Source organism: Pteronotus mesoamericanus, unplaced genomic scaffold, assembly GCF_021234165.1.
Source record: "Pteronotus mesoamericanus isolate MK-2021 breed Mesoamerican mustached bat unplaced genomic scaffold, CSHL_Meso_final contig_46, whole genome shotgun sequence".
NCBI classification, from domain to species: Eukaryota; Metazoa; Chordata; class Mammalia; order Chiroptera; family Mormoopidae; genus Pteronotus; species Pteronotus mesoamericanus.
Window position 1 is genome coordinate 6,876,521 of NW_026555170.1, and position 26,045 is coordinate 6,902,565.

General features: G+C 36.8%; 1 protein-coding gene across 3 annotated transcripts in view; it reads right to left on the minus strand.

Annotated features, from left to right (window-relative positions):
- PRKD1 (protein kinase D1) overlaps window positions 1–26,045 on the minus strand; it is a 316,057-nt gene that overhangs the window by 73,415 nt on the left and 216,597 nt on the right. For all 3 annotated transcript variants that reach the window (XM_054577898.1, XM_054577899.1, XM_054577900.1), the window contains 2 exons: window positions 5,859–5,990; window positions 4,839–4,999 (listed from right to left, as the gene is read on the minus strand). In XM_054577898.1, the coding sequence (XP_054433873.1) occupies window positions 4,839–4,999; window positions 5,859–5,990 (293 nt within the window). The remainder of the gene's footprint in view (window positions 1–4,838; window positions 5,000–5,858; window positions 5,991–26,045) is intronic.

Consider the following 26,045-nt stretch of genomic DNA (forward strand, 5'->3'; position numbering starts at 1 on the left):
CAATCAGTTGGCCCGTATAACCATGCAGTTTCTGGACTTTCTCTGCCCTGCTTCACCGATTTATTTTTCTGTTTTCTTGTGTGATACCACATTGACACAGCTGTGGCTTTATAAAACGCTTGGAAATTCTCCAGCTTTGTTCTACATCATGGGTTCTCAAATTCAACAATACTAACATTTTGAGCTTGGCACTTTCTATTGTGCACTGGGGCCATACTGTGCATTGACCGTTCTGTGATTTCCTTCTTTCTGAGACATTGGTGCCTCAAATTCTGATTGCCTTGGGTGCTCTTGGGAACTTTCATATACATTATACTCTTTGTTATATTTTATCCATCTTTTATAATTGTCCCCTGCAGGAGAGCTGATCTAATACAAGCTTTTTCATACCTAGGAGCAGAAGTTCTGGAACAGACTAACTTTTTGCATGAGACTAAGTCTTGCATAACATGGTTTTAAATGACTTACACTTTTCCCAAATTCAAAAATATTTGTAAGTAAGAAAGATGAGTAAAGCATAGAAAAATGATAGGGTCACTTATTTTTTTTGTTTTTGGGGGATTAAAGAAATTTTTTTAATTTCTTTCTCCATCTACCGAATTTGTTGTTATGTAAGCGGGTTGTTGCAATAGTACTCTTCTAATTATGGATGTTTTCATGTATGATGCTATTTCCGTGAAGTAGCGTGAGTAAAGGCATGTAAGATTTATCAGTTTATGTATTGTCTTTTTTTATTTCAATTTAATCTTTTTTCAAATTAAAAAAAACTTTTTAATTCATTTATTTTTTCAAATACATTTGTAAATTTAATCTTTATTGTAATTTTTTCCATTACCGTTTAGTCTCCTTACACCCCGCTTCGTCCTCACAATCACCACACTCTTGCCCACGTCCCTGAGTGCTTTTCCTTCCAGCTCAATCCCTCCATCCCCTAAACTACCCAGCCCCCCGGCTGTCATCCTCCTCTCCATCTGTGAGTCTGTGCCCATTTCCCTTGTTAGTTCAGTCTGTTCATTAGATTCTACATATGAGTGGTATCATATGGCATTTGCCCTTCTTTGACTGGCTTACTTCACTTAGTGCAATGTTCTCCGTATCCATCTATACTCTTGAGAAAGGTAAATTTTCTTCTTCGGCCGAGTAGTATTCCATCGAGTAAACATCCTATAGTTGTTTTATCCACTCATCTACTAATGGATACTTAGGCTGCTTCCATATCTTCGCAATTCTAAATAACGCTGCAACAAACACAGTGGTGCTTAATGTTCTTTCGAATTAGTGTTTTGGGTTCCTTCAGATATATTCCCAGAAGTGAGATACCTGGGTCAAAAGGCAGACCCATTTTTAATTTTTTGAGGTATTTCCATACTGCTTTCCACAGTGGCTGCACCAGTCTGCATCACACCAACAGTGCAAAAGGGTTCCCTTTTCTTCACATCCTCTCCAGCATTTGTTATTTGTTGATTTATTGATGAGAGTCATTCTGACTGGTGTGAGATGGCATCTCATTGAGGTTTTAATCTGCATTTCTTGAATGATTAGTGATGTTGACCATCTTTTCATACATCTATTGGCCATCTGCATGTCCTCTTTGGAGAAGTTTCCAGCTGGCCATGGGCACCCATGAGAGCCCAGCCAACCCTCTTGTGTCTCCTCCATAGTCCCTACCATTCTCACTATGAAGTAGCTTCTTCTGCCTGTCCTTGGTTATAAGGCTTCTCTCCAGCTAGTGTTCAGTTGGGTATCCAGGATGCTTTCTTTACTAGTTAGCTGTAATTCCAGATTGGTTCTGGGAGGAGGTTTGTGTAGCTTCAACCTACTCCTCTGTGATCTTGGATCTTACAATAGGGTCCTTTCATCCCAAGTTCCCTTCTGCAATTGTCTAAAACTCTATAAAATTGATATATTGATATGTATATTTATATGTAATGATGTAATAGTGAGTCCAACTTAAGGATATGCTATATTTTTCTTGTTTCTTATATTGGTGATGATTTATAAAATGATACACACTCTCACATAGCTGTTTGCCATAAATTGACTACCTTTTGGATTTTCTTAAAAGATGAACTGCTTTATGGTTGGTATAATGAATACTGTTTACTGCCAAAGTTGATGACAGATAGAGCTTGTCATATAACCTGTGTAGTTATCCTCTTTCCCTGAGAAACATTATTGAAATATGAAATTTATGTGTTCAAATGGACAAATTAATGAAATTACTAATATCTTAATGTATATGTGAAATGGTGATTTTGCAGTCAAAACGGGGAATCAAGTACACAGAGAAAAATCATTTCCTTACATTTGAGAGAAAATCTATATGGGTGATCTGGTGGCATTATTAAACAATGCCATTACCTTTTTCCATAATAAAAATATCCTTTATGGTATATAGAACTAAAAGGTTACACTATTATTGCCATTATATTACCTTTGACTAAGTATGCACTACAAGTTTTAAACTACAGTTACTGGCCTTTCACGTCTTGCCTAGGGGTGAAAAGGAACATATTTGTTGCACGTCAAGCAAGCCTGGGTAAAGCAGGGTGGTTCTGCCAGGCAAAAAGGAGCCAAGGTCTGGCTCAAGGAACCAGGAAATACGTGTCCTCCTGAAGGTGGACCAAAGTTTCTTCTTTTCTCAGGAGCTGGATAAAAGGAGACATACAGGCAACTCCATGAGGGCACAACAGGCTGGGATGCACATAAAACAAACTGGAGGGCCCACGCGGCAGAGTCACAGCATGGCTCCCAAAGGCATTTCTCATGGAGAGGTTACCTGGTGGCATTTTGTACAAGGTTATAAATGTTTATGGTCATATTTTTCAAAGTATCTTATGGCCCCCAGTATTTTCTCACTTTATAAATATCTAATTTGATCACAAGTTTACAAGCATTCTTGATAGACATGGTTAAAATATAAGTTTTAAAAGTACATTTTTAAAATACATTTTAAGCATTCTACTACAAAAATTTCCATTCAGTACTAAAGCACTAAGAAATTCAACATTTTTTGAAAAATATAATTTGTAATTAGGAACTTGAAGAATTAAATAATTATTTAATTTGGTTAAATAAAGCAGTTAAATAATTTGGTTTAAAAATGTAAAAACTTGTTTTAAAGACTATAGCTATGTAACCTAAACTATATTTATATATAAATTGTATATTTATACATACATGCATGTATATAACTTAAATATAAAATTTATACTAACAAAATCTAAAATATGTGTGATGTTTTGAAGAATGTATATATATGTGTGTGTGTGTGAAAATGTATATACACACATAAGTGTATATACTATAAAAAGGTGAGATAGGTTTAACAGAAAAATCTTCAGTATTAATCATCAAGATTCTAACCTAGTCTAATGATGAATGACTTTAGAGCTTTAGATTTTTTGTGAGATATCAAATAATTTTTAAAAGCTTTCTCTGATAAAACTAAAATACATGCTTAATTTGTAAATCTGTTTCTAAAACTTGTCTTTAAATGTCTATCCTGTAAACAGTATGACTGTCAGTGACTATCCTTAAAAACTTAAAGTAACAGTTGTAACTTGTAAAATCATTGCTTACAAAAATTCAAACTAAATCAAGGAACTTCAGAGTTGGGAAGGTGACATGCGAGTTATTTGAAAAAGTAAATAGCTTTTGATTTAAGCATTTTTCTGTAAGAACATCACTAATTCCAATTAATACAACTTTATTGGATAATATATAATCCCACACATACATTCTGAATAGCTACCAAAATATAATATATTCTTCTAGTTATTGGTAGAATTTTGTATCTGACTTCTCCCAACAGGTTCACTTGATAAGGTCTGAAAACAAGAAACTCGCAAAAGAAAGTCTTGAGAAAACAGAATATGGAATTTTCTTAATTATAAAAATGAGCATTCAACTGAGTTATATGTCTAGCTCATGCTGTAACAAACTAAAATGATCTAAAGATCACAATAAAATATGTTTCAGACAATGAACTAATTAATGCAACTTTTTAGAGATGTCTTAAATATGTATTGTCACTCTCCATTCCAAGAAAGATTTATTTAACCTAAAAGTTTTACTAATTTCATGGTTTTTTCTTTAGTTAATTTTTTAAAACATCTAGATTATAAAGAGTCTTTGTAAAATCCATTGGGGGAGGGAGAAAATATGGGAAATTTAAAGCCTCACACCATTAGCTAATTTCAAAAAAAGTTCTTACTTTAAATGATTCACATAATTACAACTTTTACTGTGTTTTGAATGTTTAAAAATCCATATTTAATTTTCCTAAAGAATAATATTTAAGCCATATGGATAAAATATATATTTTAGAGCTAATGGAACAATTTAAAGTGTTAAGTGCTATTTTTCTCACAGCATTTGTCAATAGTGTCATTCTGACAATACACTGGAATGTATGCCAGTGATGGCAAGCAATTAAAGACTTTCACATTTCCATTAACAGAGTATTTCAAATTTCCTCCCGGAATAAATATGCAGCTATGCCACAAAATGCTTTAATAATCTTCACAGAAAAACATCTTTTATCTCTATTTTCCAAATTCTGACAAACTGTTTTTCAACATTCACACATCAGTTTGTGCTGCTCTGGCCCTACGACCATGGTAAAACCGAACATATTTTGTAATTGGACGAAACTCACAGAGAAGAGCAAACTTGATGAAGCACTGACCACGCTACAGCACAGGCCCCGAAGAAACAGTCATTTACACCCCGGCTGTGTCCTCCCTCCCAGGGCCCTGAATTGGACTGACACTGCTATCACCGTGTCCCACAGATTTCTCATATGCAAGGGGGAACGGAAGAACAGAAGGCCCTACCAGAAGGGGCTCATCAGGGACACTGGTGGAGAGCTCGGCAGACGCTGTGCGGACTGTGCTGAGCCCCGTGAGAGAAACGTTTGAGAGCCTTCTCCGCCTCACTCCACTGCAGTTGTTGGGGATTTTAAATGCACATCGCTTATGGTAATTCAGACCACATCCTGGAAAAGAAAATAAAGATGAGTTTTGTTCAACCATAAATTAAAAGCTTTTCTAGTATTGGTTGTAAATTTTGAATTTTTAAAAACAGTACTGCTTCCATATCTCTTGGGGCTATTTGGTATTCAAATTCTTTTGAGATTTTTCTGATTTATTTTCCCAATCTGTAAATAATCTGGGTTTTGAATTCTGATTTTATTGGATGAGCTCAGCAACTACTGTGATTGTCATTTTAAAAAATGTCCTCTGATCTAATGGATGTTGGCTTTGAAGAATCTAGGAAAAAAAACCCCAAAGAGATGATCTGAGCCATTTTTAGCTGCCACAAGTCCTATGTGAGTGGACACATGGGGAAAATTAATCACATGCATCATAACTTCTGAACTACATTGATTTGAATTCTGGCTCTATGGTTCAAGGGTTTCTTTCCACAGATGGTGATAAAACTATGATATTGGTATACAAGTGTGGCACAAGTTGTATCTGCCACTCAATAACTGAGAGGCTTTGGATGGTTTCATTAACCTCCTGAATCTCTGCTCATCTCAACAAACATTTATTGAATGACTACTATTCCAAGATCTGGATTAAGACACCGATTTTATTTTTAGTCAAATGCCAAAACAACTAACACGAAATAAACATATTCATATGATATTGGGAAAAGATGTGAGAATTGGTTTTCCCAGGTCAGAGCAAATAGGTTGAAGACAGGAAATGTAAACAAATGAACAGAACAGAATCCACGCACTCCCCAAATCGCTGGAAGATATCTGAGGGAGAGAAACGTTGTAAATGGCACAACTGCAAGCAGGTAATTCCAGCCTGTGTTCAGCTTGGTTGGGGAAGGACATTTCTTACCTTCACATTTAAGGCCTTGACGGACTAGCCCCCACAGCATTTCTCCACAGTGATCACAGAAAGCTGGAGCTCTGTACGAATGAACAAAGAGAGCGTGGGGACGAATCTGGAAGTCCTCGAAGGTGGCAGAAGCTGTAAAAACAGTAATGTTGAAAACTGAGTTGAATGGACACCCTGATCTGTAGACAATTAGTATGAAAGATCATTAATATGCAAGTATAGATCTATAATAACTGTCTGGGTAAAGTTAGGAAAGATGAGTTGCAACACTGCTTGGCTTTTAGCCAGTAGACTCCATTCCTTCCAACAACAGTTTTACAAGTGGTGCTATAGCAACCCTCTCCTTTCCACTTGCCAAAGTCTCAGGACACTGAATGTAGCCAAAATGCTCAAAGAAAGCATGAATGAAAGGATAACTCAACTTGCTTTACAAATACCTCCCGTTACTTTAAAATATTTTGCTTTTTCTTTTCCTTAAATGAACCAGAAAGGAATTCAGAAATGCTAGCGCAAATAAATTTTTGATGATTATGACCATGAATGGGTACATTAAACGGTGGGGCCTAATTGTAGCACAGATAAGAAATCTTGAGCAGTGTCTTCTTGTGGAGATAGGTATTTGGGCTCTTAGGCAATATAATTAAGGATATGAATCCTAAACCTGAAAATAAGCAAGCAGCCTTTTCACCAATATGTGAGAGAGGTTTAATACAAAATGAGTGAACTTCATTCAGTCTGTTCTTCAAGACGTACACTTTAGCAAATGATATTCACGCTATAGAACCTTATTTTGTTCTTGCTTACTTTTGTTTATTCTATATGGTACTGATGCAGAGTACTAAAATTTATTATTTTTTAATTATACTTTTCTACATATTTTTAAGATGTTATGCTCATTTTTTTTGTAGTTGCTGTTCAAATCAAGACATAGAAAAGTATAAAGAGTTGAAAGTGAAAGACCATCCCTTTTCCCAAAATTCTAAATGGGTAGGGGGGTATCTTTTAAATCTGTTTGCATAACAGCCTGATGCTGGGCCTGCCTCAGTTTCTGAGACACCAAAGGGGAAGGCCTGACTGAGAGTGACCTCTCCAGGCCCTTCAAGTTTAAACTTCCATGAATGTGCGGACAGACCCATGCGCACTTGATTTTATAAGAGGTTTCATTCAGAGAGAATTTTGGGGGCAATTTAGGCCTTAAATATATCCTTCTATTTTGTCTTCCCTTCGTTTGTGCTCTTATTTTACTCTTTGGACGCACATTTGTTAGGCACCTTCAAAGTTGTCAATGGCATATTGTTGGGGGACAAAGCTGTAAAGGTTAGTAAGGTATCTTCACAGAGCCAACAGGACTAGCAGGAAAGACAGATAAAACAAACCAACAACTCCCCCCACAGTAATTATAAAGTAACTTCTAAGGCTGAAAGAAGCTGAAAATTGGGAAGGCAATCCATCTCTGCTACATAGCCATCCACAATTACAAGAACAGCTTTGAGGGCATCACATGTATCAGGGAAAGTGATAATAGAACATGCAGGGAAGTCAATCAGTTCAGTCAGAAAGACCATTATTGAGGGTTCACAGGACATATAACTGGACCATAATAGGTTAAAAATTTAATGGTTTGGCTTTTCCTTAAACCTTGAATAAAATTACTTTACTCTAAGTTAATGTGCTTTATCATCAAAAAAATCATCTATCAACTCATTAAAGTTACGATTTTTGCTCAATTGGAAAGATAATGAAAAGAATAACAGGAATAACTAAAATTTATTAAGCTCTAACTGTATAATGAACACTATGCTAAGAGATTTAAGTATGGGAAGAAGGAGCTGATCAAAGAACTGTAGCCAAATGACCATGCACTAGCATTGTCTACATGGAGTCCTAACTAGTATTGATTACTAATAAAAAAAATTCATCTGTATTATGTTTGAGAAATTGCATATTATGTTTCTCACTTTGAGATTCATGATATAAGGTAAATTGTTTATTCTAACTAAATCAGTAAAAAAATTACTGTTTGGGTACCTTTCATGGTATGTTAAAAGTGTGTTTAAATTTGGGAGTGCTAATAAACACTCTTTAAAGCCCGTCTGTTATACTCATGGACAAAATTTGTTTTTAAAACATCAAAGAAAATAGTCGAAGAAAATGCTTTGTGCCAACCATTCATTCCTAGCTTCTCCATCCCCACCCCACCTTCAAATGTCACCCATCAAGGACCAACAACTATGACAATACTATGACATCAATTAGTTGAATAATTACTGTAGTTTTCAAAATAAGGCACATTAGAATTTGGCAGTGCTAACACCAAGTTGCATTCCAATAGTTTTATAAATTAATCAGGAAGAATAAAAATAATTAAACTGAAGATTTTTAGTAACTCACCCCAATTTATGTCAGGTAAGTTTGTTTATTCACTTTTTGAAAGGGATTAACATTCATAAGCAGTTAGCACCCTTGACTTATGTTTAAATGCCATTTTCTAAAGTTCAATCTTAATATTCTCCTGTTAATTTTAAAATAATTAAATAGATTTTAAAAATAAAAGTACCAAGCGTGGTGAGGTTTTACATCCATTTGAAATCAAAGCACAACATCCATTCATTATGAATTTACCTGTTCTGCACCCTGGGGGGAACAGCATTAGCCAAGTGTATGCATGCCATCTCGCCTAATCACAAAATTGCACTTCAGAGATAATCACTTAGCACAGGAAAACAAAGTGAATGTTGTAATTCTATTTCTCTTAAATTTTAGAATCAAAATGGACAGATAAGAATAGGAATATTAAAGCATCTAAAGATCCCAAGAGTGGAACAATGTGCTATCTGTCAGTCTGTTATAATCAATCAGTCGACCTAAATTAAAACCATATAACAGAGCTACAAACTGACACAATGGGCCCCATATCCTGGTATTTGTGTTTCTTTGATTTGCTCTATTCACAGTCTATTATACTCCAGTGTGCAGGAAAGGAGAAAATGACATGCTTTCCTTAGTCATTGAGTATTTGAAATAGGTAATTGAGCCAAAAAATCTAAGATAATAAGTAGTTCTTTTAAGATTCATTATAAATTGTTGCACAAAATGGAATAAAGTGTTTGGTTAGCAGTAGAGATGAAATGAGGCTTCCAGAGCAAAATAAATAATTTCTGGAGGTCAAAATTATTTGCATAATAAAATAAAATCATGTCAGATCTTTCAAGATTTTCAGTAATTTTTTTTTTCTCATAATTTTGGCAATTTGGGAGAAGCGTTAACTGTTTCTACATCAACAAGTTAGGGCAGATATAATAAAAAGAAAAGTTTAACACATTGCAAGCATCACCTCATTCAATTTTCACAAGCAGTATATACAGTAGATATTATCATCCCCATTTTACAGATGAGAAAACTGAGTCTCAGAGAAATTAAGGAGCCACAGGATCTTGATTCAGACAGTCTTATCACTTATACCATACACACCTTTTGAACCACTCTGAATCAAATTATATTTCTCTGACATTAAAACACTATGGAAAATAAATGGCATTTTTATTTTATAAAACACTTGGAAAGACTTAAAGAAAACACTGCAATTAAATGCAATACACCGTCATTGTAAGATGCACCTTTATCTTAGAGATGCCAAAAAGACTGGGGAGAAAAGAGTCTATGAAATAACATATAGAATGATCTTAGTTCAGTTCATGATTTAAAAAATCCCTTTAATATGCTTTCTGCATAGATTCCATTTTTTGAAATCCTCCTCCATTCATTGGAGTTAGTAACAATAACTAGTTCTTAAATTTTCACAAAAATCAATGGTAATGCATAACTACAGGCGTTCACATGATAACCAGTGTTACCACATTCAGTCTGTAAATCTGGCCAAGAACAAAACATTGGGACATTTTTAAAAGCTGTGGAGAATTGTGAGAAATTTGCTTTTTCCTTAGCCTTTGGAATATTGAAAATAGCTTCTGGATACCATGCCCCCAACATGAACACATATATTCATCCGTTTTAAGATGTCTGGGTAAGAAATGCCCTACCCATCTCCACATCTCTGCATTGGTACCCTATCATTCATCCATCCATACGTATAATAGAAATACATAAATCTTCCTCTGTTCCTTGAGTGTTTGGTAGAGTAATTGCTACTCACAATTCATTTCATTGCATTTTTCAGTACCTTAAATTATTTAGAAGTTTTTTATGAGTCCCAAACACTCATCTGTAACTTCTATCTGGTGGTCAGAGTTCTAACAGCAAGTATGTCAAATTAAGACATTTTCACATCTTTCTTAAATCAGCTCATGTAGACCAAGCAGCCCTAATATTTTCAAGCATTATAGTTGATTAATGTTATATTTTATTAATAATATCTAGAACCTACTAGGTAATATAGTGTATGTCAGAAATAGAAAAATGAATAGTATCTATTTTTAAGGATTCAAAGTCAAAATGAGCGTGATAGACCCATAAATAATGAATACAAAGTGCAAGGATAGCAACAGAAAAGAAAGGGGAGCTGAGACCGCCTGGGTCTATCAGGGACTCTTCATAAGAGGGATGCACGGAGCAGATTCTTGAAGGATGAGAACATTTTGGAAAACAGAGAATGAAATAAAAAGGAGAGGGAACATTTTTATAAGGTCTAATTTTACTTAATTATAGATAATTGATAGGGTTAATCTAGATATTTCTTTGTAATTATAATTACTGAGGGAGTTCCTGACACTTCATTGTCTTTTATCTACTGTTAGGACAGTTAGCAAAAGCATGTCCATGGGGCAGATAACTGAGAGAGGACAGCAGATCGTTTCCACACTCCTGTGGCCCAGATGTGTGGCAATGCCTGTAAAATTGAGCTTGCGTGTGTCTACTCCCTTCCGTCGCCTCCCATACCTGCACCATGAGGCGGGCCATTTCTTTCTGCTTCTCCATGGGTTCCAGTCTCTTTAAAACCCTTTTATACCAGATTATTCATTCATGCAATTGTTGTTCCAATTAAACACACATATTCATTTTTTGTTATACCTGACGACATCCAGAGTTGGGAAGACCCCACAGATCTCCAGGAACAAGAACATTCAACAGTTTGTATTGAGACATTTATGGTAGCATCTTTTAGATGGCTGAAGGAAGAGAAAAAGGGAATTTCTATTTTTAGCTCACATCTGACCAGAAAAATGTTAGTGAGGTGCAATGATGAGAACGGGGGGGTCTGTGAATGTATCATCCCAGAGATTACAGCAGCCAAGAGAAAAATAAAATGTATTTAGATATGTTGATTAGGTAGTTCAGAGAATTCTGGGAAAATATTTTATAAGTACATGGCCAGAGACTCCAAGAGAAATAGAAAGATCTCATACACTAGATTGATAGCACAGTTACAAGTAACCTAATTAGGAAGGAAAGGAGTTGGTACCTAGGGAAACTGATGGAACTGCCCCAGAAACTATCTGATAAGCTCCTGTGGGGAAAGAGAACACATCAACTACATTACCAGAAGCACAGGGGCAGTGAAGGCAAACAGTGGCTCGGCCAGTGAGAACCACCCCAAGGAGGCTAAAGGGAAAAAAATGAAGCTTGTGAAATAAGCCAGTCAGAAAAAGACAAATACCATCTGATCTTACTTATATCTGAGAATCTAATGAACAAAATAAACTGAGGAGCAAAATAGAAACAGAGGTATGGACACATGGAACAGACTGACAGCTGTCAGAGAGGAGGGAAAAGGAGGAGGGATTGGATCAAATGAGGCGAAGGGAATAACTAAAGGACATAAATGCGTAACTCACAGAGAGAGACACCAGTGTAGTGATGGCCAGGGGGTGCGGGATGGGGGATAATGGAGGCTGGTAAAGGGGGAAAAAAATGGGGAAATCTCAAGTAGTGTCAACAATAAAGATAAAGAAAAAATAAAGAAATAACAAAAGCTGACACAAAACAAAAGACCTTTTTCCTATATGTAGAAAGAATGAAATAGATATCAGTCTGAAACAATGGAAAAATACAGTTTAATGCTAACAGACAAAACAGAAAAAGCTGAACTATTCAACTGTAGTTTTGTTTCTGCCTTTTCTAGAAGTGGACTGTCTTCAAAGTTAAAAAAAAAAAGAGGAGGAAGAACAAATATACTCTAGAAGAAAGTGGAATCTAGGATGATTGAAGAAAGATTATTTAAGGACTTCAAATAAACTATTTTCAGTAAGCCGAAATGAATTATAAATGAGGCTCAAGAATTTAATATATCACAATATTCTAACAATCTTAAATCTTATTGGGTTAATAAAATTGTTCTAAGCACTTTCTGTAGAAAAAATAGAAAAGATCCTGCTAAGGAAAAATTTTAAAAAAGAGTAATGAAGAGATTCAGCCCTGGTTGCTGTCAAAATATTCTATAAAACTGTATTTTAAAATCTGTGATAGTTGTGTAAAACACAAGAGAGATCAATAGGATAGAATTCGTAACATAGAAATATACTCTGTATGAATTTAAAATGAAAGAACTATCAAAATTAATTTACCAAGGAAACATTATTTAACAAATTATTAATAATTAGTAGTACTTAGCTACTTGGGGGAAAAAACATTTTATAAGCTTATAAAATACATACACATATTATTCCTGAGAGTAAAAAGTTAAAATATAAAAACAAACTATAGAAAAACTAGAAGGAAACAGAAGTGAATGCTTATCAAATCTCTCAAGGAAAAATGACTTTAGAAAGTAAGAGGAGTTCATGAATCTTCGAAGTGATGGAAGAAATCAAATGGGAAAGATTCATCAGCATGATCAGATAGCAGGCACTACTGGACAACTTGTCAAAGAGTCTTACATCTCTTTTACTTTGCATTGTTATAATGGGATTATTTATAACAATTACATATGGGAGGTTACAGAAAGCTAATATGTTTAATAACTTCAGTATTTAAAATATAATTACTAACATTAAAGGGCAGATCGCTATTATGAAAACTAAGAAACTTCACATGTATTCATTCCTGTTTAGAAAGAAACAGATCCTTCCTTTTCTCCTTTTTAACCAGAGGGACAGAGGGACAGTTTTGATGGCAAGGCTAAAATGCTGCTCACCAAGGCCTTTAGCATCTGTTCAGGATCTGTTACCTGAGGAATCCTTTCTTTCCTCCCAGGCAGCTGAGCTCTATGACTGCTGAACAACTGCTGCAGAAGCAGCAATGCCATGTGCCAGGGAAGACACAATGATGAAAGAGATATGAAATAGAGCTCCATGTAAATAAAGGAGAGAGCTAGAAAACGGAGTTATTTTGTTCTCTCCATCTCCATACTAAGAAGTCAGCCAAGAACATCAAGAACATTTCCCTCAACATACTTTTTTCTTTTTCTTTTTTTGCTCTAGCCATTACTAATATACAGCCACTGTCTTTGACACAAAACTTTCCTCTGTTTTGCCAGGCGCCACCTCTCAGTTAGCTCTTACTCACCTAGCAACTCAGCTCAGTATCACCTGCTCTGGGAAGCCTTCTGCAGCGCGCCCGCCATACACGATGTAAATTGTCCTCTTCTCTGTTCCCGTAGGCTCCTGAGCACACTTATATTATAGAATGCATCACTCTATACTGCCACCCCTTACTCATTTATCTGTTCACATCTGACATGACAGATAGCTAGAGAATAGAGATAATACTTTCTCTGAGTATATATGAACATATTAAGTGATCAATCAATGTTCCTGGTTAAATAAATAAACCTTTAAATCACATTGCTTTTCTAAGAGTCTACATTTTATTGTCTTAATAATGTGGAAATATAATATTTGAAATTCAAAAGTGAAGCAGAAGAAACTTTATTCAGTACAAACAGCTCAATTGTGATATACAGCACAGCCATGAAAACGGCTAGGAAGCTAGGCAGCCCTGCGGCAGGCAGCCCGGGGTCGAGGTCCCTCTCTGGCTCGACAGCTGTGCTCTGCGTAGGTCTGGTCTGGTCTGGTCTGCCCTGCTCCTCTCTGTTCCACTCTGCTCCTGTGCTGGTTTGATCTGTTCTGCTCTGAATAAACATCTTTGGGGTTACATCTTTGGCATTTCAGTTCCATCCAGAAAAAGATGTCTTCTGTCTTCAGTGGAAAGGGAAAGTACGCTCTCCAGCAGGAGGGGAGCTGGCTTAATATAGGTGGAAGTCCCTGCTCCTGGTTCCTGATTGGTCCATCCTCAAGAAATAAAGACTCCAAGTCCTTCCAATTTGACTGGTCCAAAAGGCACTGTCCTGATTGGAAAGAATGGAGCCATTCTGATTGGTTGGTGAAGATGCTGATAAGGATACAGCTGTGCCGCCCTAATTGGACAGGAAAGCCTCTGTCCTCCTGGTTGAAATACAGTTCCAGGAACTCCTTTATAAAGGTTGGCTCAGGGGGGCAGGTGCACATTGCAGAGAGGCAGCTGGGTGTGGGAGGCAGGTAGCTTAGTGCCGGCTTCTCCCTGAAGTGCAGTTTGTGTGGCAGGCCACTGTTAAGAAATGGCTCTATGGCTCTGTTTTTTAAATTTGAGACCAGTTAAGCCACTGAGCGCCCTCCTTAGTAGGTACCTTCTTTCTTAGGCTCCACAATCACATTTTAAGAAGGATCTAGCAATACTTTCAGAGATGTCCTTGATAGTACCGTATCACTCTAAAGGCTGTGTGTGTAGGTAGTTACGAAAAGCGTGGGCACTGTCAGAGCATACCTGGGCTCCAATCCCGGTCATAGCAAATGGGTGATCCTGGGAAAGCTACTCCACCTCTCTGAACCTCAAAGTCCCTGTCTATTAAACTGGCTCAATGAAGCTCACCTTGTTGGGCTGAGAAAAGAACACAAAGTAATTAGCATAATCCTGGACATACTGCTGATAGTTATCACAAAAATTTCTCAGCATAATGATGAGCAGCATGTAATAAAAAACAAAAACAACCCTGAGTTTGAATTCCAGTTATGATTATTTAGGATTCTTATTTGTATTGTCAGCATTATCAGTATTAATAAAAGAAATTAGTTTTTAATATTATCAATCCACAGCACTTATTAAAACTGAAAGCATTAAAACTTAATATTATTTGTTCTTGCCACTACCTCATAAAGAATGTGTTTCTACCCCAGAGGAAATTGCTTTTCTATCCACTGTTCTGCTTAACACTAATTAAATGGAGTTAAGTCCATAGGACTGTGTCTAGTTCCTTCTCTAAAATGAATCAATTAACAGTTAGGAATTGCTGTGGGGAAAGAAGGGTCACCATATCCTGATGTGACTGAATGACAAATGCCACAGCTGGAAAGAGATTAGAGAGCATCTCAGGTCAAGAAAGAACATAAATGGTTGCCCCATGTGTCCAACATAGAGGGAAAAGAAAATTAAGTAAAAATGTCATGGAGTCAAATTCTAGCTAATGAGTGCAGGCTCTGCAGGCATCTTGAATAGGGGGAAAGAAAGGTCAATTCTGTTTCTTAGAAAGCTCCATCACATACAGGAGACTTTATACCTTTAAAAGGATAATGACCTCATTTGCATGAGGAACACCAGCATACAAATTGCTCTTTAGACTGCTTACAAAAGACTGGTGGACAAAGGCTAGGTACAGTTTTACACTGAAATGTTCTAATAGGCAGCGGGGTTGCTGGCAACAAATAACATCACTGTTGTCAAACATATTTGCACCTAGAGACACCAGGTCAAGGTCCTATATCCTTTGCTTCAAGTTTCTTTAGGTCTCACTGTACTTCTCATAAAAACAGATGCTTACTTTTGATTCATGAACAACAAAACTCTGAAAAGCTGTTAAATCGACTGGGTATTCCCTCTCCAGAAGAAACAACAGTTTAATGACAGCAGAATTCACTTCAGTGCTTGCTAACTGGGCACCTGCTGTGTGCAGGAATTGTTCCGGCGGCTGCTCTGGGGCACTGAGGGAAGGGGACTTGCTGCTGAGGGACTCCCTGGTTTCTTTTGAAGAAACAGGCTGCCTGATTCAATGGTCCACTCTGGTTCATTACACTGATAGAGCTTTATTTATTGAAAAATCTGAGTTTATGTTTTTAATCAGATTTACCAAAGTATAACTTACATGAAATAGACTCTATCCTTTTAGTGTAGTTTCAACAACTGTGTAACCAGTGCTGCGATTGAGATGACAATGTTATCAACCCCGTCCAGATTCCCGTGCCCCTTTGTAGACGGTTCCTTCTTCACCCTTGTCCCCTGGCAACCACTGATTTGTTTGCTGTCCCTTTTTTAGCATGCCATAGAAACGTAGCCTTTTGACTCTAGCTTCTTTCAGCAAAATGCATTTGAATTTCACCTATGTTGTAGGTACATCTGCAGTTTGTTCTTTCTTACTGCTGAGTCATATTCCATTTGGCTGATATGCCACAGTTTGCTTATCAATTCACCACTAGAATCCTTTCAAGTGGCCTCAGTTTATCCATTCACCAGGGCATAAGGGTGATGCTGGGATGAGGGAGGTAGAGATCTAGGGACCAGAGTCCCTGGCTCCAGAGGCAGGGTAAAAGTAAAAAGAAATGCTCATTTGTGACCTGTACAGGTCATTCATAACATGGGAACTTTATTCTTGAAAAGAACTTCCTCTTATAACACCAGACAGCAGATGAATTTGAGAGTGAGATAAAGTGGCTTCTGGATCTCTCTGTACGTCATTTCTTTCATCTTTGAAAAAAGGGATATAATTATTAACTCAAAGAGCAGTTTCATAATCATTTCATTGAGAAAATATTTAAAAATCATACTTGGCACTACACTGTAGCAGTGCACAAAACAGGTAGATATTTTTTCAAATATGTAGATTTATAATAATCAGGTTTTTGCACCATTTGCAAAATTTAACTCAAAATACATCATGGACTTCAATATAAAACTTAAGCTATAAAACTTCTAAAAGAAACTCTCAAAGAAAATGTTTATCATCTTTGTTTATGCACACGTTTTCTAGATACAACACCAAAAATATAATTCATTTTAAAAATTGACAGACTACCAAAATTAAAAAATCTGATCTTTTAAATTAAAAAATAAAGAGAAAGGTTACAATCTGGGATAAAACATTGGCAAAATACATTTTTGATAAAGGATGTATATCTGAAATATAGTGAAACTTCTCAACAACATTAAGAAAAGAACCAACTGAAAAATCGGCAAAAGGTTTGACAAGACAGTTGACCGAAGAAGCTACATGGATGGCAAATAAGCACATCATGCCTCATTCACTGTGAGTGCAGTGGGCTTTCAAAAACTACTTTGGAATCATTGTCATCATGTACAACATTCTTTCAATTACAAAGTTATTCTGTGTTCTATATAATGGACACTCAAATTAATGCATTTTGGGACATAACTCACTCAAATGCAGGGCTATCTACATTTGTTCTAGGATCTTATATTACATTCCATCTTGATAACTGAAATAAAAAAACTTTGGTCTCACTTAAGGGAATATTTTGGAAGATCAAGTACCTAATCATTACCAAACAATCTGTAGAAAACACAATTAGAAATTGTGATTTTTAATCTAGAATTAACTATGTTTGGACAGCCTTTAATTAATTTTTTGCAACACTCATTTTTTGATTATCAAAATTATCTGCATGTGTATGATAAGTGAATTATTATTTCAACTTTGTTAATTTATTCATTTAATATGCATTTAATTACAACATACTACTAGTACTGTGATGCCTAATTTTAGCATTTATTCTAATTTCATTCCTTTTAAAATCACAAATTACAATGTCATTATAAAAAGCAACAAGGGCTAATTTTATCTCATATATATCCTCAACCAATTACCTAATCATTTTAGGATAATATAGGATAAATAATATAAGAAATGTTTAAAGGGATATAGGTAAATTTTTATATAAATTTGATGTTTCCTATTATGATTTGTTTAGGTAAGTGATTCTCATACAGTCGTGTTTTCTCTGAGATATTTCAATGATGAAATTTTATATGCAACTGTTAAACTTCTGATAGTAGCTCCTTTCCTAATCTAGAAGAATATTCCCTGTGACTGATTATTATTCCATGTGATGGCAGAGTTTACTTTGTGCTCAGCAAGGATTTTGTTCTTCAGTAGAGTGTAATGGGTTAGGAGTGCCAGTTCTGGAGCAAAGATGCCTGGGTACAGAACCCAGCTTCACTACTTACTAGGTGTCAAAGACGGGCTATATTTCTTGACTCTGCAGGTCTGTTACCACCTCTGTAAGATGAGTGATATATAATAGTATTTGCCTCACTGCTTAAGTATTAAATATGTATAAACATTTAGATGAGTACCTGACATATAATTACCTTGTCATAATAAATGTTTACTAATATTTACGATATTTCTTATGTTTCTTTATTCTCATTTTAAAGTTGTTGACTCACAATGATACCTGCAATAAGCTTGCCCAAGCTGGCTTATTCAGTCCATATTCATTTTTATAGTTTATTTGTTTTAAATTTATGTGAAAATATTGCAGGAATGGAAGGAATAGTGTGACTTCATTTGTTGTTTAGCTTTCAGAGAATGCTGTTTCTAAACTGAAAGTTTATCCCAGCTAGCTCTTCTAATCAACATTTGCAAATCATCCTATACTAGCAAAAAAACCTATACTAAGGTACTGGATCTTAATTCTGCTTTTGTTCTATTTGTTCAATCTTGTTTTATTTTGTTTCATTTTTATTCCGCAGAAAAGAGCATACTGCCTGGTATTTCAGGTAGTCAGTAAGTACATGTTCAATGAATCCTTTATCTCTATCATTCATAAAAGAACATTCATTCACTCAACGAGTATTTGTTGTTACTGAGATAAATATTTATTTAGCAGTTACTTTGTTTGGCAGATAAGACACTAATCAAACATTAGTATGCTGATGATCACCATTATTATTTTGTATGACTTTTCATTCATTCAACTTTTTAAAACATTTTTTTATTCCATTGACTTATTTTCACTGATTTGAGAGAGGAAGGGGGGGGAGAGTGAGAAGAATCAATTTTTTGCTCACTCATTCATTTGTTGCTCCACTCATTCATGCATTCACTGGCTGATTCTTGCATGTGCGCTGACTGGCAATCAAACCCACAAACCTGGCGTATTGGGACGATGCTCTGACCAACTGAGCAACCCACCCAGGGCCTCATTCATTCAATTTTTAATGTCCCGAATATTTTCATAATGTAGGCCTTATAATTTGTCTTAGGGTGGGGTTGGATTCATGTTTATTTCAAATAAACCCAAAATAATAGTTCATAAACAAGATTAAAATGTGTTACATCCTCACATAAAGAAACACGCAGATCCATGATGCTTTGGCTACTCTATGAACTTTGGCTTCTCCTAGCTGCCCACTCAGGTATCTCCTCAGCTTGGTTATTCCTCCAACTCCAAAAGGCCATCAGTTCTAGGCAGCAGGATAGAGAAAAAGGCCAGCCCACCTCCCTTAACCCACACTCTTGGTGGAAGGAATCTTACAGAGTACGTTTACCTCCCCAAATGGGTGTTCATATCACTAAAGGGGGAAAGGATGGATATTGGGAGGCAAATCTCTTTCACAGAGAGCATTCTTTCCATTTTAGCAGGGGTAGGTGAGGAGCAGGCAAATGGGTACATGGGATACATGATGTTCAGAGTAGGATGCGGGCCGCAGAGTTCATTTGAGGGTCACCGGCACAACAGCAGCGAATGCAGCCATGTGAGCTAATGAGATATCCCAGGGCTTTGATTTCCAATATGGTAGTCAATAGCCACATGTTGCCATTCAATTTGAATTTAGTAAGATTAAAAATTCAGTTCCTCAGCAACGCTTGTTACATTTCAAGTTCTCAAAGGCCATAAATGGCTAGTAGCTTCTATATTGGAAAACATAGCCAATTCCATGATCGCAGAGAGCCGTAATGGACAACAGTACTCTATCAGAGAGAGAATTTAGCAAAGGAAATGAACCTAGTGGTTGTTATTAAAACAGATAGTATTCTTCTACATTATTTTACTGAACTCAAGGTTCATTTTTATTCTCAAGCTTTCTTATTATTGCACTTGCTAATAGTTGGGTGACACTTATTGAACACTTACTTGAAGACAGGTTCTGCGCAGTAAGCAATACATTATTTTATTTAATCCTCAACGCTCACAAAATGAGTGCTATTATTATTCTTTTACAGATGAAGAGAGTTAGGCTTTAAATGTGGACAAATTAGGCTACCAACTAATAGCCACTTTAGAGATGGAAGTTCCGGAGAATAACTTTGATCTATTTGAATCCAGACCTATATATGGATTTTCCAAGGCATTGTATCAACTGCAAATAAGTCACATTACCTGTTGCTTTCCACTATTTCTATTTCTTTTATTTTCATGGTGTTATTATATTTGCTAAGAACTTTCTGAACAATTTTGAATACTAATAAAGATATTATTAACCTTGATTGGACTGTGCTTGTACAGTCTCATTAAATATGAGGTTATTTACTTGAATTAGTTATTCCTTATTACTTTGAAAAAGTATTAAAATTCACAACAGAACTGATTTACTAATAATATCCTATCATCTTATTCCTAAAAGATTTACTTGGTTATTTTGTAATACTCTTTTGTATTCTTATGGATTCTAATTTTCATGGCATTTTATTAAGGACTTTTGTATCCAGGGAGCTAAAATAATATTTCATTAGCTGCATGTGGGTTCTGAATTCAGATATTCCTGGGTTTTAAGTACAATTTTACTGTTAAGCAAATCAGTAATTCCTGGCAAATTAAGTAACATCTCTATACCTCTGAAAAGGCTTATCACAATGCCTAGTGAACAGTATGTGCTTTAAAACATTAACCACTCCATCAGGGTACATGGTCTACACCATTCTTTTTGCCTTAGTCCGTTTGGACTGCTAAACCAAAATACTGAAGACAGGGTAGCTTATACAAATAACAGTTCTGGAAGATGGGAAGTCCTAGATCAATGTGCTGGCAGATTGGTGTCTAGTGAGAGCCTGCTTCCTGGTTCACAGATGGCTCTTTCCCTGTAATCTCATGTGGCAGGTAGGGGCACTAATTTCATTCAGGAGGTCCCAACCTCATGACCTCATCACCTTCTGACACCATCATCTGAAGGGGTTAGGCTTCAGATGCCTAACATACATAAATTTTAGGGGATGTAAACATTTAATCCACCGCAATTTCCTTTTCTTTCTTATACTGTCTTTTCCAGGTTTCCATATTAAAATTTTGCTAGATTTGGACAATTTATTGAACAAGATTTTTAACTTTCATGTGTTCTGAAATAGCCTCTGATTAAGGGATTGATAGAAAGTTCACGTAAACTTGCCTACACAATGTTCTTTTTAGGAAGTGGTGGTAGCAGAGTCGGGAAGTAGATACATCTTCAACAAACTTCAATTTCTGTCTATCAGAAAGTGTACATGTGCATATGTGTGTGAGCCATATAATAAAGAGGACAGTCTAACATATTCTTTCAATCCAAATCATATGATAGTGATAAATCTTACTATTAAATTGTCTTTCATTACTTAAGTGATTGTAATTGTATCTTTTATGAAAATAATGGATTTAACATAAATGTACAAATTTAAATTAATAAACTGTAAGTATTTGAGTCATAACACAATTAGCATAGCATACATTTAATATGCTAATCCTCATCTTAAATCATAAGGTATTAGTTGAAAAAATAAGCATTAAAATAAGTAATAAAGCCTGGACAATTTGTACATTAACTTCCAGTTTGAACTAAGTTAAAAGCTTTAGCCTTTATTAAAAGCTGCTTGTTAATCAGAAGGTCACAGGGCAGGAGAGAAAGCATTCTTTTTCCTGGACTCTTTTCAGTACTGTCCCTGGATGAAAATGATGACCAAGCCTCTTGCCACATCTACCAAAACATCTGAAGAAAACGAACTGAAATTGGAAATTTAAAATGGAAGGAAATTGATTTGATGATAAGCAGAGAATAGATTAAACTTATACCAAATGGCCATTTTAGCCCATTTTCCTAAAGTGTGCTATAAACATAACATCAGCACAAGCAATTCTCAGTAAAACATTCCAAAAGGTGATTTCGCCTGCGGGATTATTACATCTGGTAGAGCTTTGAAGTCATTTTCAAAGGCCATTGTTCTCAGCATGAAAGATCATATCTGCCCTTCTACATTTGTTGGCTTGCTCCACATTTAAAGTAACATTCTTTGGATTATTCCGACATGGCATTATTAAACCAAACAAGTACAGCATCCTCCAACATATTTAAAACAAAGTAGCAAAAGATTCACGGTCAACCATCTAGGATCTTACATTTTAGTTGAGGAAAGATAATAAGATACTAAAAATAAAAATAGGCCAAGCAGACGATAACTCAGTATCAACCAAACTCAGATTTGGAAGTTGTAAAGGTCAAGAAGAGCTCCAGGCAGGGAGAAGGGAGAGTGTACAGAAAGACTGGCTGTAAAGATGAAGGAAAATATAAATCTTGGACTGAAGAAGAAACAGAATTTCTCTCAGATAGAAACACAGTGGGAATAGATGTGGAAGAGAAAACAAATGTGGGAAGTGACATTTGTTTTCTGGAGGAATCAATATCATTGAAGGGAAGAGGACTACAGGCAGACAGCGGGAATCACAGCAGACAGTTTATTCGGGATGCGCTGATGGACAACTTTGATATTTCAATTTGAGACTCTAGAATGCAGTAGGATGCAGTTTAGACTCTTTTTAAAATATGACTTTAATTCACCTTAGTTAAAAGTATCACATATACAAAATCACATACATAACAAATGTGCAGTTTAAAGAATAATACTAAAGAGCCATTGTACTTTCCATCCAGCCGAAGGAATAAAACTCACCATTACCTTTGAAGCTGTGTGTGACCCCCTTCCCCTCCCCAGCTGGGCAGACTCAGTAGTGTCAATGTTAGGGTGAGAGTAGCGGCGTCAAGTTCAGAGCATACTGAGGAAGACACAACGAGAACAGAGACAATTGAGAGAGCAATAAGAATCCTGGTGGGTTTAGACTAAGAAAGAAGCAGTGAGAATAAAGAAGAATGGAAAATTCTGTAGTTTATTGTTGCATAAGTACTGGAAGACAAATATGACTCAATTTAATTTTGCTTGTTTATTCTTGCAGGTGTTTTAGTTTGGCTTTACTTTTTTTTTTGTTTTTGTATGGATGAAACAACATATTGGTCCATTAATATAAATAGGAAAAAAGGAAGGTTTAAAGATAAAGCCTGTGTTTTAGACCCATAGTTGTCAGAATGATACATTTGAGTGTGAAAACTACATTAGTAGAAGAAAATGCACGATGAAGCCAAGATGAAGGACAGGTGTTCATCAAATAATTTCAGAGGTGGCTGAAGAATTTGAGATGACATAAGCCTTTTGAGAAGTAAAAAGTAGAGCAAAAAGTTCAGATCTGAGGCTCGAGGACTAACAACAAGCCAGCTGGAGGGACTGGTAGGAGTGGAAACGCAGGGCTGAGGGAAACCTGGAGTGCTCAGTGTCGCAGAGGAGCAAAAAGGAAAGCCTTCAGAGAAGGCTGATTTGTATGACCTGAAAAAACACTGTTGCATTTTTTAACATCAGGGCAGTTAGAGACTTTGGCGGGAGGCAGTGAAGGGGCAGAGCCCAGCCTGCTAAAAGCTGAGAAAGAAAGAGATGAAAGAGATGGAAATGATTGAGCAGGCACCTCTACCCTCCTCCCTCATTCAGAATGCAGAAGGAATCTCACATATTTATGCTTCTCTTATCCACAGCGATTGGCACTATAAGGTAACAGAAGTCCACAGTGATGCCTTTGGGTCACTGCAGCAAGAGTGAAACGTCCTTGGAGTGTAGCCATATAATGATATTCCTGCTGAGGCAGCCTATGCCTAACTCTCTGGCTGCTACAAACTGAGGACAGTGCTGACACATTCATCACCTCTCCTCTTAGCGTCTTAATGCCTTAAGAAGGAGAAACAAAAACAATAGCATATTTCCTACGTAAGGGGTGATCACCATCCATTATTTGCTAGATGGGGAAATAAAACAACATTGTATACAATGATTTTGGGAATGTCAAGACCCACATGTGACCAGGGCTGACTTGTATGATGACAATCAATGAGGGCTAACACAGTGTTTAAAAAAAAAAAAAAAGGCTGCTTGATGCTATGTGTCAAAGTGTGGGAGAGAATATTCTAGTTCAACATAGGCCTAATGAGATTATAAACCTATGAAAAAAGAGTCTAACTGGAGTAAACCTTTTTAAATTTGCATGCATCCTTTATCAACTGACCAGTATAAGCCCTTGAGTTCAGTAACTCTGCTTTCCACAGGCAATGCTGTGAACACCTTCCACAGAAACAGGAAAGGATGGTGGCAAAACCCAGGCTATATATGTGCCACCCCTGACCCAGCATCTCTAATTTAATTCGCTGCTAGGATAACCAGGGGAGAGAAGCTATGCATGTTTCTCCCCTCTGGATTCTAACCTATATGTGTAAATAGTTCTTTGCTTTTGGCCAGCACAGCATGAAAGATTACATAAGACAACCGTGAGTCTGTTCTCAAAGCTATGCTGCTTATGGAGAGCTGGTGGTCCACCCTACCTAGACCCTGGTGAAAGTGAGTCTAAACAGACGGAGGTAGGCTTACGTCCCGCTGAGGCTTTCTGGTGAATTAGGATCATTCACATCTAACCCAGTGGGCTCACTTGGTATCTTTCTGTCTATTCTTTCATTAGAAATTCTAAAGCCCTGAATTCAGCTTGCCCCCGGGGACACATATCCACACATCAGGTGGAAGAAAATACTATCTGATGGGGAACCAAAGCTACCATTTCTGGACACCATAGCACTTTGCCTACTCTCAAGAGGAAGTTATACTGTAACAAACTGGTCAGATGTCAAAAACTACATAGCCAACAGCCCTACAAGTGGGTGGAGCCTTCCCCGGAAAGTTCCCTGAAGAGAAGGGTACGTGGTCTTTTCTCTATGGTATTCCTTGCAGCCTGAGAGGTGAGAGGCGAGGACAGCCGTTCACGGTAGTCTCTCTAATCTGCTGTGGCAGGCCCTGCCTTAGGCTACTGCTACTGCCCTCATCAACTGGACCTTCCACGGCGCAAGGATGTGTATCCACTGCAGTACAACACAGATGGCAATAGAGCAAACATGACACCTCTAAGCCATAGCCAGGAGCTCACGCTCTGGGATCTAAGCCCTGGGCACAAGCCTTTGGCCCCTTTGCTCACCATTTATCTGCTAGGTGACCTAAGGTGATTTACTGATGGTCTCTGTGCCTCAGCTTCCCCATGTACCAAAGGAGTTGAGGATAATAACAGAACCTAATTGGTTCTGAGGTTTGAGTGAACTCTGAGAACAGTGTCTAGCAAATAACATGCAGTCACTATAAGTTATCTTTTATTGTTGTTTATTATCTTTTTTCTTTTTCTTTCTTCTTTCCTGTTTTCCTCCTTTCCTCTCTTTTCTGTGTTAGAGTATGTGTGTATGTGAGCATGTGTGTGCTCATGCACCAGACATATTAAAGTCTATGGAAGTCCTCTGTGTATCTAAACTCCAAAATTCCAAGAGTCTAAATCCAAATCTCAGAAAAGGTTTTCTGAGAATACCGTCACCCAGCGAGATCGGGGACTTTTGAGCTCATCGGGTTTTGGACTTTTGGGGATCTTGGGATATGGTCATTGTATTCTGGATGTGAATCCTTGCAGTCCAGAGGAAGACTACGGTAGGGAGAGTAGTCGCTGTCCTCCTGCCCCAGATGTCCACATCGAAAGCCCCCAAATCTCTGAATATGTTATGGCAAAGAGAAACAAAAGTAGCAGATGGAATTAAGGTTGCTAATCAGCTGATCTTAGATAGTGAGATTATTTTTGGAATATCTAGGTTAGCACAGTGCAAGCGCCATGATCCTTAAATGTGAAAGGAAGCAGAAAAGTCAAATGCAGGGTGAAGCAAAATGAGGACTCCACTGACAACTGCTGGCTTGAAGATGGTATGGGTATGGGCCAAGGAATGCAGGCAGCCTGCAGAAATGAAATTTAAGGAAACGTATTCTCCCCTGGAGCCTCCAGAAAGGAATACAGCCCTGCCAACACTTTGATTTTAACCCAGTGAGATTCATTTGGACTTTTGAACTCTAGAACTGTAAGATAAATTTGTGATGTTTTAAGCCAA